This window comes from Dromaius novaehollandiae, chromosome 2 (assembly GCF_036370855.1).
Source record: "Dromaius novaehollandiae isolate bDroNov1 chromosome 2, bDroNov1.hap1, whole genome shotgun sequence".
Taxonomy (NCBI): Eukaryota; Metazoa; Chordata; class Aves; order Casuariiformes; family Dromaiidae; genus Dromaius; species Dromaius novaehollandiae.
In genome coordinates this window covers 76,082,803-76,098,669 of record NC_088099.1, presented here as the reverse complement: position 1 = coordinate 76,098,669, position 15,867 = coordinate 76,082,803, and the positions used below count along the sequence as shown (strand labels likewise).

Below are 15,867 nucleotides of genomic sequence, written 5' to 3'. Positions count from 1 at the left end.
GAGAACTGGCTGGATCGTTGAGCTCAAAGGATTGGTATAAAGTCCAACTGGTGGTCAGTTACCAGTGGCATCCCTCAGGGACTGATACGGGGTCATTACTGCCTAACATCATTATTAATGACCTAGACGTTGGGAGTGCATGTACGTTTAGCAGGCGTGTGGACAACACCAAACTGCAGGAGCGTCCAATATGCTGCAGGACAGGGCTGCTAGACAGAAGGGCATAGGCAGGCTGGAAAAATGGTCCGTCAGGAAGTTCATGAAGTTCAACACAGGCAAGTGCAAAGTCCTGTGTCTCGGCCAGGATAACACCATGTAACAGTGCATAACACCATGTAACAGGCTGGGGGTCAATTGCCTAGGGAGAACCTTTTCAGGGAAGGGCACAAAGAACCCAGTGACCGATGAGCTGAACAAGAGTTGGCAGAGGCAGCCTGCTGGCTACACTCCGCAGCTGCCTGAGGGAAGGGATTCTTCCCTTTTAATTGGCACTTGTGAGACAGCATCTGGAATACTGTGTCCCATTTGGGGGTGCCCAGTACAAGACTGACATTGATGTAGTGGAGCATGTGACATAAGAGGAAAGGTTGAAGGAACAGGGCTTGCTCGGCCTTAAGAAGAGAAGGCTAATGGCAGAGCTTACTGCTTTCTAAAATTACCTAATAGGCAGGTATGGAGAAGACAGAGAAACAGACTGTTCTCAGAGGTGCACAGTGACAGAATAAGAAGTAACATGCAGAAGTTGGATCACAGGAAAATTTGTCAAAATAAAAGAAAAAGCTTTTTCCACCATGAGGGTGGTCAAACACTGGGAGAGGTGTGCAAAGAAGTTGCAGAGCCTGAATTCTTGGAGATACTTAAAACTCAACCAGCCAAGGCCCTGAGCATCATGCTTTAACGGGACCTGCTGAACTAGATGAGTTCTAGAAGTCCTTTCCAACCTAAATTATTCTATTTATTTATTTTACATTGTTGCTTTTTAGTCTTATTTATTTATTCCTTCTGTAAGGAAGGAATAAGGAAGAAAAGGCAAGAATACAGACAGCTGTTTATTGCCATAATTTTTACTCCATGTCTTTCCTTTAGGGCCATACATTCAACATGTCAAAACACTGAAAATGTTATGGCACTAACTCATTCTTGATGGGTGTTTTCTCTTTTCAATTAACTAGTTTTTCCTTTCTTTTGGGAAAAAAAAAAAAAAAAAACCACACAGATGGGCACCCAGAAATGTGCTTCTTTGAGATATGTTCCACTACTATATTGCCTTTGTGAACACCGAAACGGTGCAGGAACAGTGTTAGGGAAAGTCCGATACAAGACCCTCTGGAGTGTTTGTTTTATAATTCTATTTTATTTCAGTCAATCAAATAACAAGGTTTATTATGAGGAAGTCGCCATAACAAGTCTAAAACACTTCAGTTAATCGATTAACCTTCATGAGTCAGATGCAACATTCTTCTTCCTTCAAAGCCTCTGCAGGAGATGCAATGAATTTAAAGACTCCATACTTCTGTTTGCAGTTAAGACACTTCATGTTCTAAATCCTTTAGTATTGAAACATATCTTCTATGTCTAGCAGTTATTTTTCTTCCTCTTCATGTCTCCCTTTATTTTTCAGGCAGCATCTAATTTATTGGCTAAAATAGAGTATAAATAGCTCCACAACATCCTCTGCACTGAAGACTAGTACAACAGAACTATCTCGTTTCAATGTCCTGAATCTATTTGTTTCTAAACAGCAATGGCTTTCTACTGCGTGTGCCTTTAGAAGATGGAATGTCAACACTTAAAAAAAAAAAAAAAAAATCAAAACACACCCAGAGAGGAAATGGTCAGATTTAGCTACTTACACATCTGTGAATGTTTTATTACAATAAAAACCAAACTTCTCCAACCCAGAATTACAGAGTTAAGCTATTGCTTTACACATTAAATCACATAAGCTTCATTTTATTGTTACTGCTCAACACTGCTTTACTGTATATATAATTTTTACAACACAGAACATTTCAAGTGACAGGAAACTGGTTTCAGAATAGTTCTCCATTTTTTGCTTCCTTAATATGACCATGCAACTGGAAACAAAGAAAAAACAAATGCCTAGTGCAATCTTAGTCAACGAGAAGCAGTTACCAAAGTTTATCTTAGAGAGGATGCTTCTTCACCTACTTCTCCCTTCATTTTCTCTCTGCTCTGCAAGAGTAAAACAGAAGTTTTCTGTTCCACACTCTCCTCACAGAATTCAAATAGCTGCAGCAAACTACAGCTCCCCACAAATCCTTTCCCCTCCCCATGAGAAGGGCTGGTGCCTGAAGCAGTAAGCCATGGTTGGCGCAAGTTCCTACAGTGTTATGGGAACTCTACTCCCCTCTTTCTCCCTCCCAAAACAAAAGAAACCACCGCCACAAACAATCTCCCCCGCAAAAAACTTGCAAGCCCCCCCCCCCACACACACAACCCCCCCAAAACAACAGGCAACAAACGTGCTCAGTGTACTGAATATCCTATGCAAGTCTTCAGTTAGAGCTGAAATGGCTCAGAAAGAATAACTGACCCATGCCAAGGTAATCTGAGGCTTGGCTGAAAACTAAACAGTCTGTATTCTCACTCCTCTAGACTAAGACACATCACTGGACAATAGGAAATAGATCTTATAACATAAAGAGAGTATAACCATTTGGTAAAAGAAAACAGTGCAGTCAGACAAGTTTTGATTCTGAGCTCCTCCTAGATACACAGGTGGAAAAACAAAGGAAAAAAAAGAGCACTTGGCCACAGCAAACCTGTCAAAACAGGAAATAAAGCTTCAGACTGCTTTGGTCTTCTAACAGCTGAGATTATCAATGCAAACTTTGATTATTCAGGCTTCTTAGCATTTTATTTCGAAGCTCAAGATAGACCTTCTGCTGACTGTGGCTTCAGTGGAGAAAGTCTGTCACACACCTGTAGTTACTTTTACCTGCTAAAGGAGGAAAAACTTCAAGCAGTACTCCCGATTATCTGAATGTATTTGGGGGAGGGGGGGGGACACAACAAAAGTAATATTCTTCCAGATATGACCTTGCTGAATACTGCACTGCAAATATAAGAATATGAATTTGTTAACAGTCACTAAAGTATCATACAAGGAACAGTACTTGATATCTAGAGAAGTAGTTTCTAGGATGACACTGACATTCTTTTACAGTACCAGAGACTGTAACCTACTATTTTAGAAAAGGGCTTTTGGGGCATTGTTTGCATTTCAAATTCAATCCACGCAGTCAGAGAGTTTGCAACAAAGTCAATTCAGCAAAAAGGCAAATACTCTAAGATTTTCATTTTTACCAGAGTGAGTCAACTTACTGAGCACTGATAAAATATGGGTTAACACTGACCTTCATTCGGATTTAGAATGCAGTGATCTCAATCATCTAACATCAAAATTACTTTAAAAACTGCACTTTTAGCTTGACAACAGCAAGCTCTAAACCTGTATTCTTAAAATTCTGCTCTTTGTCTGTAGTAGTATCATAAAATAAACAGCAGTCAGGTAATTTCTTGTGGCAAGAGATCACATAAAAGGTACCACACAATTCTATCCCCTCCTCATAAAATGACTGATATTTAAGTAAGTGACAAGATCAGGTAGCAAATCAAGCCTGAAATGAACCAGCACAAGAAGGTCAAACAATTAAACAACCAATTAAATTTCTTACATTATCCCTGACACTAAACATACTGAGAACCAGAAGTTGCACAAACACAAGAGGCTACAAGTTTCTTGAATAACCACATACCTGCTCTCTTCGCCTCAATGCAAGCAACACTCATTTCCTCTTTCAATTCATGATTTTCGTTGGCTATGGCTTCACCTACAGTAACAAATTTTGCAACTGCCAAGTTAACTGCTTGGCCCACTCGCTGAATTGCTTGCAGAGTCTTGTCTGAACGCTTTAGTTTATCCTTATGATTAATAAGGGTAGTTATCTGTAAACAAGTAAGAATTAGTTATTAGAACTACATGCAACAAGATATTTCAATTCTAATATTAAAGGCAAGATTTTTAGTACATTTTACTAATAAAATTTAGTGTTGAACCATGAAGCATCATTTAAGTTCTTCCGCAGGGGGAGGGGGAAAAAAAAAAAAAAAAAAGTATAATTCAGCTTTCTCATCTGCTGTGATCTCAGCTCATTTCACTTCTTAAAAGAACTGAGGGATTTTTCCTTCTCAGTTGCAATATTAAAATATACTGCCCTAGGTCTCTCAGCAGGCTTTCACATTAAGATGGACTCAGTAAAAGCTGGAGTCTACTAGTTGGCATACCAACACCATTTTAGGTTTGCCAGCATCAGAAAACTTGCAAAGTTTTTGTGCTGCCACATAAGTACACACACTCATCAGCCAAGACTCAGGAGGTGTAGCCCTTATTACTGAAAGGAACCTTTGTAATGAGTTGGATAAAACGTCTTTTAAGACAGACTAAGAAGGAATGAGGAATAACACAGTCTTTAAACAAAAAGAACTATTCACCTTTTAGAAACCATCTTAAGTTTTCTATTCCATCCACTCCCCCATTAAAATATTCAATGTACTCATAATTTAAACTTCCTGAATTACTTGCGAGCTTTCTGGAATTTAGAAGAGGTTGCTGTTTTGATGCAAGTTAGTAAAACAGTTTGTGACGGCATTCTTGTTCTAAACTCTGCATTCTGTATCAGCCTTTCTGCCTTGCATTACGCTGTGCTACTTCTTGGATCACACTGACCAGAGATCACCTTCTGGCTCATACAGCGTACAAAAAAATGATTTGACCAAAACACCAAATACAGGGAGGAGAACCCTCTCCCATCCAAAGAGAAAGGCAGGCTTGCAGAAGTAGGTTTTCAACTCAGGCAACAAGAAATATGGGAACAGTGTGCAGGATTTCAGTCAGAATTAACTAACTACAAATTATATTACAATGTAAGAGCTTCACACTTTTGGTACAACACCAATATTCTGAGATGCAGGACCTAAGTCCAACACTGTAGTTTCAAACATCCTAAACCAGCAAATAAGCCATCGGTGTTGCCAGAACAGACAGTTGTGCCTGTCCTTCTCTCCCTCTCTCATATTTGCAAGGAATTTATCTGATGTGGGTTAAAACTGAATTGTGGAGAAGGTGGTGTTTGTTAGTTAAGCTTTACCCCTAATCAATTTCCCAGTCCAGTTCACTGCATAGCTATATGCATAGTTTTGGTGGCAAAAGGGAAAGGGTACAGAATGGACAGAAAAAGATGGGCAAAAGTGCTCCTTTCAAGCAACAGCGCAGTTTAAAACACTTGCAGAACTGCACTGGAGTACTGATGAGTAGCCTTACATCCCCAGAGGCTCAAATGTCTCCACCGAAGGAATCTCAGAATTACATGTATCACTTTGCTGACATGTTTAAACACCTCAGCTATGTCAGTTTAATCACAGTTGACTTATCCCACACCATTCACTCCTGCATTCTCCTGCAGTCTAGCCTATGGTATAGCAAGAGTATAAAAGCTGCATCTGTAACGTTCACATCAGAAACACGGAAATAGAAGGAATCAGTGTAAGAACTGTTCTATGTCAGCATTTGATCAATGCCCAAGGCTTTCATCTGCCATATCATTTAATGAGTTGTATTTCTTGGCAAAATTTGCAGTATTTTTGAATGCTTTACAAGTCATGGGGCTGGCTTGGTCAAACTAGCAATGTTAACCCCTTTGCAATTGTCAATACTTTGTAGGACACTTTGCACTAAAAAACAAACAAAACCCCACAGCACGTTTGACAAAAGTAAAGAGGCCAGAAAAAGTAAAGAGCTTCCCAGATAAAGAGTGTTCCCCTTTCCAAGGACTGCCAAGGGGATAGAAGAACATTTTGTCCTAGTACAACACATCATTGTAGAAATGCATCTTCTGCCCACTGCCTTCTTAGATATGCCCTCCTATTTCTGACCTGTACCCAAGCAATAAAGGAAGGCTACCTTCTGTGGTTTATACAATGAATCTGTCCCTGCAAGTTCCCAGTTCACCAACCTTCCTCCCCAAAGCCTACAAACTCCTGATGCCCATCCACTGATAATATCAGTTTAGGATGAAAACAGGGTCCTGCTAAAGAGTAAACTAAGCAAACATCTCAATACTTTCAGGTTCACTCTACAGTAGGAATAATATTCCCCAACGGAATTAAAAAAAAAAAAGAAACAAAAAACAAAAATAAAACCCCACAGTTATCATCACTTCAGTGGAAACTCAAATTAATAATATCAAATTGATACTTGGTTAAAAACAGCTGTAAAATGCAGTTCTCTCAAATTCTTGTACTGTAGGCCCTTCAGGTGTAACAAACTACCAAACACTTGACAACAGCTTATCTAACAATACCAGCTAGCTAGTTCCCAAATAGTCATGAGAAGGGCAGTAAGTGTACAGAGGGCAATAGCCCAAATTACTCTACGCTGAAGGAAACCAATTTAAAGGAGGGTCACAACAAAGTTATGTTTCCTCAACCGATTTTCAAGCAGACAGCTTAATCCAATGCTATACAAGGAACGGAGTAATTTTACATTCTTTCAGTTACTGGCTTTTCAAAAGTACATAGAATAACACGGCCTCAGACAACTAAAATACAAACTGGATGCACATCCTGGCTGCAAGCTTGCCTCATGCATCATTTTGTATTAATAAAATAACATGTTTGTATAACATGTTCAATAAAACACGAACATGTTTGAACATGTTTGGCATAACACTGAAAAAAATACATATGAAACTAACAATGTAGAATGAACGAAATCCATCCATAACGACCCACTACATATCATTAAGTGCATTTTAATTCCAGATGTTACTGTAGAGGCATGTAAATGATAAAAGTACTAAGATGTCACAATTCAAATTGCTTTATTGAAGTATAAACATTTTCAGAATTACTTTTAAGAGAGATATGTGTGAAGTTTAAAATTCCTACCACTTTCTCAGCATTCTCTTCATAGAGATGAACAGTTCTGCATGATTTCAAGAAAAAACACCCACCTCACTCCCCACCTCATTAGATGGAGCAAAAAGTAGCAGCTGTCTTGGCAGGTACCACCAACACCAACAGCCACTTAAGCAGCTTGTATTTGCAGATTAATCTGAGCTTGGAAACCTATGATCTACACACAGCAGCTAAGGATTTGCAACTACCTTTTCGAATAGCGAACTCTTAGCTGCGCAATATCCTTTCTTTTTGTTCTAGCTACATTACAGCCACTACAGTAACTATCTTCACATTGGAATGGAAGGAACTTTGTTGAGGTACATAGTTTTTCCAGAGAAGTCAGAGGCTATGTGGGTTACCAGTTAAAAAATACACACACACACACACACACACACACACACACACACGAAAAGCACTAAAACAAAGCTTAGTCAAGAAATTTGAAACATATCAGAACAAAAACAACTTCATATAATATCTATTTAAAGTGTGATCAACACTACATCATCACATGTGGTAAATATACCCTGTGCAAATACAGTAAAATTTGTATAGTAGGTTAGTTAAAGATGCAAGTAGCAAACAGCCCTCAAACAGAAATAAGTCAATCAGGATGAAAGAAAGGTAGAGAATGACATCAAATAAACATCAGCTACAGGAGAAAAGGCTGTCTCTGGTTCTAAAAAGTAGGAGTTAGACATATACCAAATGTAAAACACAGTGTCACTGAAATGAGAAAAGGTGTTCAGAAATAGATGGGCTTCTCATAACCTGCCACCTGCAGAGAACACAGCTGTGTAAACAACAAGAACATGTAATCCTGAGAAATATCATTTTCTTCCCATCATGAAGTGTTAAAAATGACAGGATATACTCAGGAATAATCTCCATTTAAAATGAAGCTACAAAAAAGCTGAGGCACAATCCATTGGAGAAAATTTACTTTAATACCATATTTGACACCAATAGCAATTACAATTTCAGATTTTTCAATGAAGACTTAAAATGTTCATTAACAATCAAAGTTAAAGGACTAATGAACAAGATCATAACTGAGCAAGGAGAGTAATTTCACTTGTACATTATGTGACAAACCAATGGAAACTAATGCTAATAATAACTGGAGAGATTATTTGACCAGGTTAGATACTGGTGTTTAAAAAAAAAAAAAAAAAAAAAAAATCACTAAGCAGTAATATGGGGACAGTGGGAAAGGGAAGGGGAAGCATACGATATGATTTACTCCAGGATACAAATAAAGCAACTAGTATTACAGGGTTAATAAGCTAGACTTCTAAACTAAAGAATAGGCAAAAAATCTTTTTTGTGCCCAATGTTTAAACATTTAAAGCAAAGGTATAAAATTGGACAAGTTAAATGGAGAAAAAGCAAAGAGGAACAAGAAACCTAAGGAACTGTCTCCCCAGTCAACAATCTTCCTTTATAATATCATATATTATTAATTATAATGCTGTGACATGCAAATCCTTCAGGGAATACAGACTCAAACACAAAAATGAGCAGCTAGAGAAATTTTAAAAAGATAAGAACAACGAGAATGGTCAAAGGAGCCAGATTTTTCTAGAGGTTATACTAGTATGAATTCAAAATCAGAGGCAGAACTGCTTCTGTTAAACACATTGTTTAACAGCTGCTCTGTGAACACCAGAACTCATGACACCTGCTTGCTTTCAGGGGTCGGAATGAAGTTTTGCCTGAATTTACAGGCAATCCTGTGATCTCCCGTTGAGGTGCAGTCAACAGACACACGGATGGAAGAATAGACTTCCTGGTATCTAATAAGGTATGAACTCTAGCTGAAGCTTTCCTGAAGCTGTGGCCCTTATACAACACGTGATAGACTATTTGCTGTCAAATAGGGTGTGCCTCAGGTGGGGGCGCTGATGTCTATGTTAGCAAGCTGTGTGGAGTAATAGGACTGGGTCTGTAGAGAAAAGTAGTCGCAGTCTGTGCTATCTGCTTTGCAGGGATCTTTTAGCACCCCTTGACTGGTCCAAAGGACTGTGTGCTCATATGTGATTGAAGTGTATTAAGGACATTCCTGGACATCATCTCCCAGTTCAATTTAATCTGAAAAGAATCCATTTCATACACAGTGAGACCACTCCATGACATGAAGCTACACACACTGAGAGCAGGCAGTTGAGAAATTTGCTTCAAAAGTGCACTCAGAGTTCTACACATATATACAGTGTCTCTCCTTTCTTATCTGCTTCCTTCAAACTTACTGGAAAGTTGTATCTTTGAAACATCTATCTTTCTTGCAAATGTGGTTGAAATACACTGATAGGTACAGAGTCTCTGGATGTGAACAGGGTTCAAAAGTTGTTGGAGGGAAAAATGAAACACACAAAGCATGATTACATATTCTAAGTATGTACTGGGGACACTATAGAGCTACATTAGTTTTCTTGTCACACAAACACACACAAAAGTTAACTCTTAGGGCCAGGATGTCAACTTATTTAATTGTGTGTGCACTGACTTCAAAGTAGATGTGGTGTTTTACCCAAGTCAGGGACCTGGAGCCTTGTGTTCACAAAGTGCAAACTCACTTAACTGAATTGATCTGACAAGGACTCCTGATTAAAAAGACTTTATTAGGGATAGTAATTCATTATGCATACCCACAGCTTCCCAGAGAAACTCATTCTCAGTATCCTGCTGTGACAGATATTAGTCCTAATGCAGTAAAACTGCACTGCTGGGACCACATTTGCATTATTTAATAAAATTAGAGTATTACTTAAGAGAAAGAAATCACATAGCTGTGGTCACCAACCCAGAACCCAGGCTAATGCAGCAGGCAAGTGTTACAGGACACCTCTTACTGTTTAGAAGGAGATGCATCCTCTCTCATCTGCCACAGTTAATCAGACTTGCACTGGAGTCTATAAAATATAAGATAGGCCTCAAGAGGAATTTTATATTAATAGGCAAGTACCTGTTAACAACAGCAAGCTATAGGTAGTACTTATAAAATGTTACAATAGCGACTTTTTAGTTTTTTCTCCACTACATGGTGTCCACAGCACCACTAGAACATGTCTGCATCACAGAGTTTTAAGAGCTGGTACGTGATGTGCTTCCTGACCCATTGCAGCAGCTCTCACCAAATCAGCATACAGTCAGGTACTACCCAGTCAGACAGGAGCAACTAACATTTGAGATGCAGTCAGCAAAATCTTGTAAATGATCTTTACACAGCCATCTCTCCTCTGGAATATTATCCCTTCATCTTAATGCAAAGTTTAAGTATGTGTGCTGAAAGTATCTTTCTGACTTTGAACTCAAACAAATTAGAGGGACTCAAGCAGTCCATACCATCATAAAAATGAAGAACCAGGGCATTTCACCTTCTTAAATGGTCCCTTGGCTAATCTAGGCCATTAAAGCTTTCCAGTACTTTTCAAGGCAAAGTTAAACACAACTGATGTTAAGAAAATTTCCACTATACTCTAGTTTGCAGAGAAAGAACGTGCAAGGTCACTAGCATTTGTGGTGTTTGGGCAGGCATTAATGAGCAAAAAGATTATCTGAAAGTCTTTTTTGCACAAAAGAAATACATTGTATGTTGTTTACTTTAGGATTTACTGGTCAAGTGCTAGAAAGGAAGCAGTCTTTTTGACGGTACTTATATTTTGTTGATCAGGGCTCTTATGCTATTCCCATGGAATGCCTGTCTGAGATTCTAGACACTTGGTTTAAGCAGTATGCTGTCTCTCAATACATTGTCAGCTACATCTTTTGTCATTTGCTATGAGCAGCCTCAAAAAATGGTCTTTTCCCAAATCCTTTACTGAAACTAACATATAGCCTTAAGCAAAGTGCAAGATGCACCTTATATTTACAAAAACAAGTTTGATCGTGACAGGTCTCAAACAACTGTTTTCAAAGCCTTTTGAAGGCCTTAAGATACTGATATTTAAGTTGTTGTACGCGTCATTCACGGGAAGCATCAAGACAGCGTGCTTAGCTAAAAATATTCTAATGTCTATTTATTATCAGTGTAATCAAGTCTCGCATGGCAGAATTCAGTGATCCTTCCATGGCTTAGTTTCAGGGAGTATTTATAGACTACTATATATAAAGATCAGAGGAAACCTAGCTATCTCACAGCCACTCCCACAAACAGAAGTTACACTGGAAGGCACTCTACAAACACCCCCCTGGGTAACTGCCCATGCTTTACACAGGATGATTCAGACTTGCATCAACTACATTTGTTACTGCCTCGACCTAATTGTTCTTCTCCTCTTCCTACAGCAAATATTCCAAGATATTTTCTCTGTACAATGAGGACTAGTTATAGTATTCACTCCTCTTCTGTTTTGTGTATTTTCTCCTTTCTAGCTTATAAAAGGGAATTTCAAAAAGGAATTTTCTACCATTATGAAAATAAGGGAATGACAACAATGGAAAGCCTTTGCTAAGAAAATGCAGTAGCACTACAGATGAGACAAGAAGCTATAAAACCTACAACGGATGCCTGCTGCAAAGCAATTTTGCCACATTTGATATCATATGTAGCACATTTGGTCAAAACAAGCAGCCTTCCCCAAACCACTCATACTTTTAGTAGTTCATATTGAGTTGGAGGGGAACTACGTCTACTGTTGCACTTTAATTACTGTATCTCACTAGGTCTTATGCACTATTTGAAGACATGCAGACACAGGCCTTCACCGCCTCATTTAGCCAGACAGCAGCACACGCTATCCTGACACCCAGATCCGCTACAGCATACAAGCATACACGCGAGAGAGCACAGAAGCAGCAGCTAGCATTTGACATCCAGTCCATAAGGACAACAAGCAGAATTGTCATGTAGACTTCTCATCACAACTCTGATTATATATGTGCATCAACAAGTACACTGAGCATCAGAAAATATGTATTTATCCTAAAATGTATCCAAAAATAAAGAGAGATTTAATGTAAATTCTGAGTTCTGCTGCCATGATGTACAACACGTGGAACCTAGTAGTTTCCAGGCATCTGAGAAAATCTAGGGCAAATGAGATGATAGAACAGCTTTCCCAAACACAATGTTAGCCTACAGACAAAATTTAAAGATTAATGTCATGGAAAGGTGGCAGACTGAACTCTATGCCTACAATTTTATACATCTCTGTTAAGACTCTCTCTTCAACAGTGTAAGTCTGTTCAATTCCACAGAGAATAATATCAGTTCTACTAACCAAAAGTAACCTATCGGTTCTTATGGTCCACTTTATTTCTTCAGGACCGTAAGCCTGACATTATACCCAGTTACCTCCCTAACATAGCTTTGCCTCATCCTTTTGACAGAAAATAGGACAGAGCAAAGTAGCAATTCATGTTCATGCTGAACTACAGAAGAAAGTGAAAGATCCCTATAGTAGAATCTATCTTTGTGATGGACTCAGAATTTGCAAGGGATCTATTGACTATGGAAGAGGCCATAAAACAATTAGATAAAATGAAAAGGAACAACTTGCCAACATTAGATGTTGTTCTCTTAAGATTTCAAGGAACTCAAGGATGCAACAGCTGACATTAGCTTTCTCATGCAACCTTCTACTTAAAACTAATTGATACTTCAGAGGTGGAGGACGGTCTGACCTGTGTATAAGGCAAATCAATACAAGAACGAAGAACATTAGTGGACACCCAAATAAATACGATATACTAGAAAAGACTCAACATGGTGTTTCTTAATGGAAATTCTGCCTCACAAAACTATGCCATTCTCTGTAGAGATCAGCAACTATATGGAAAAGGAACTATATGGATACATACTCTCCTGAGAAAAACTAGAAATCAAAGTTCAAATCAAAAGTTTTAAAGGAAATTAAGCAAGTCTCTGAAAGAATAAAGATGGTCCTTTCCATGAATATTTACCTGATTAAGGGATAGAAAGAGGCAAAGGAAAATGAAGTAAGTAGGAAGAGCAGAGGAAGGGAAGAAGTAAATAGTTGCTTATTACAGTGGAAGGGGATGACCAATGGAGTTTCACAGAAACCTGTTCTAGGACATGGATTATTCAACATATTCATAAAAAAGGGAGGGGAGATAAGCATTAAAAAAAATAAAAATTTGTCAGTGATTCAGAGTTATTCAGGACAGCAAAGACAAGACCTGGCTACAGAATTGCAGAAGCATCTTGCAATATTGACCAGACAAATAAAATGCCAGGTGAAAATCATTGCAGATAAAGTGGTACTCACAGGCAAGGACAATCTTAGCTTCTCTCATAAAACAATAGCTGATCATTCTTCCTCAGGAGCAAGATCATTTGATTATAATATATATCACCATGAAATTAAAAAAAAAAAAAAAAAAAAGGAAAAATCAATCACAGATTTAAGAAGAAAGGGACGTCCAGGGTGATCTAATACAGCCGCCAGTTCAAAGCAGGTCCAGTGATATCCACTGATATCAGAGGCTTTTGTAGTTACTTAAGTTTTTGTTTTAACTATATTGGGCAAACCAATTCCAAAACCTCTGACACAATCTCTCATAACGAGAAAGGTTGCCTACACGTTACTCAACATGTTTTGCTCACATTCATTTTCCAAAGCGCCTACGACAAAATGGATATTCTGAAAGTTGAGAAGCTAGATGTAATCCCAGTTTCTACGCACAGGATGCTGGAGGATAGACTACCATCAACTGTGAGAACTGTCTTTGTTTTCCAAGGAACATATATAGACAAATATCAGTTCAGAGTTCCATCTCAGTGGACTTCTTCCATGTGCTGTATTGTGAAGTTTTACAAATACTTGTTCTGCAATTTCTCATAATGATTCCTTGGAACAACTCCTTCCAGATAGACTCCTACAGCTGTGAAGATACCTGACCACTGCTAGACTAACAAGCAGGTATGTAACGGTAGCTGAGAAAGTCTCTGGTGTAGCCACATCCCGGAAAGTGATTTTTCCCTTGGCCTTTCCTCAATTATTTTAACAATTTGCTATTAAAGGAGTAAGCACTGACTGCTTTACCCACCCTTCCTGACATGTGCTGCCAGAAACTTTCCATAAAAGAAATCTAAACCAACATTAATTACACTGGAAATGGTAGCAGGAACAAAGGAGATGTAAATAGTACAGTTTTCTTCTAAAATCTAGACATGTGAAACACCAAATTAAAGGCATCTATCCAGAAAAAGGGAATTCCACTTATTCTGAAAAAATTGTGGGTTTTGACCTGTAAAACCATATTTTTTAAAACTTTATCACATATGCTTTGTGCTATACTGTTGAATGACTCTCTCCAGAGTATGGCTATGTAGACAGTTAGCATTCCATATTTACTAATATTTCTTTCTATGGCTTGAGTCTGCAGTTCTGTTTTGTCAGTTGTAGGCCTATTATAAAAGAGCCACATCAGGCTCTAAGTAGATTCAGGTAGAAAGAAGACTAAGCTCAAGTTTATAAATACTAAGCTTAAAAAAAAAGTTTATTAGAATAATTGCTAGACATGTCTATTAAGGGTAATTTCTCTGGCCAGGAAAGCAGGAATCTGCTAGCACTGCTGGCAGCAATTATTCTCTTATACTATGTAGTCTCCATTTATAAGACAAACAAGTTGTAAAGTGTAATTAAAAAAAAATCCCATTTACAGAACAAGAGCAAGCTGTCAAATACACATTTACAATATTACACATCAATTAGTAAGAGGCACTAAACAGTGCATCAATTAAGAGTCTATGCATCCTTTTTCTTTGCCTAACAAAGGAAAAACAGGTTTTATTAAACAAAGAAGATTGAAAGCAAGTCTGACAGACACAGCAGCCTATTGTTTTCTCTTTGCCTAAAATAAGTAGTCAAAAGCAATAACAATGCTCTGAGTATTTCTTTTTTCAGTAGCATACAAATATATGTTTCTCTACTTTCAAGAAAAGGGTGCCAGAAATTAACTTCAGAGAGACAGAGGAAAAAAAAAAAAAACCCTATCCTTTGCAAGTGTATTCTGTATGAACAGAAAAATATAGTCCCAAACATTACTGCAGATACACAGCTCATCTGTATGTGTATCAGCATACAAAAACAAGCTAAATAATCTATATCAATAAATACCATTTCTGCAAAAATACTCAAACAAAGAAAACCTACACTTAACAGTGAAACCTCTACTTAACAATCTACAAGAAACAGTAAAGAAAGAATTCATAAAACAGTACAGTAAGTGCTTCACTAAACATGCCTGATGGGATACCCTACAGCTGACATCATCAGCAACTTTAGCCTGGAACTATCAGTACTCTAAGTACCCCACATTCAAGTGAACAAGCTTGTCTGAAGTTTGAAACGCTTTACCAGGAAAAGGATAAGCTCTGAGCATCAGAAGTGCTCAGACACTTTGTATTGTACACAGTGGAAGTGAAAGATGCGGAAAATTTCTGGAAGACATAGTCATAGGTTCTGTAGTCAACAAAAAATCATGCATGACATGTTACATGTGCAACAAATCTACAAAGAAGCAAGACCACCATTCTTATTCCAGAAGAATAAGAATTCTTCACAGATATCTGTTAAAAGTAAGAATTTAAACTTTTGTAATTGTTTACCCTCTGCAATTTTTTATTTGTTTGTTCTTAAGAATCCTAAAAACAGTCTCAATATTTTACCTCCCTGAATCATTTCAGAAGTGGAAGATTCATTGAACTTTATCTTTAATTTGACTTCACCTTCAAGCAAGCGGTTGAATCCCGGAGATGGGCTTCTTTGAACTGAAGGAGATTTCTTTAAACAGAGGACAACTAACTGCTCTAGTAAGTACAGAGCCTCAATTACCCTACTGCAAACCTTTCCTGATGCCTGGCTGTACAAGCGGGGCTCACGAAAGTTTGTTTCCAGATGGGCTATATTAGTATAG

The 15,867-nt window shown here is 38.1% G+C and overlaps 1 protein-coding gene across 4 annotated transcripts in view; it reads right to left on the bottom strand.

Moving 5' to 3' along the window:
- Positions 1 to 15,867, bottom strand: part of CTNNAL1 (catenin alpha like 1) — a 54,344-nt gene that overhangs the window by 36,826 nt on the left and 1,651 nt on the right. For all 4 annotated transcript variants that reach the window (XM_064506762.1, XM_064506761.1, XM_064506759.1 and 1 more), the window contains exon 2: positions 3,783 to 3,972. In XM_064506762.1, the coding sequence (XP_064362832.1) occupies positions 3,783 to 3,972 (190 nt within the window). The remainder of the gene's footprint in view (positions 1 to 3,782; positions 3,973 to 15,867) is intronic.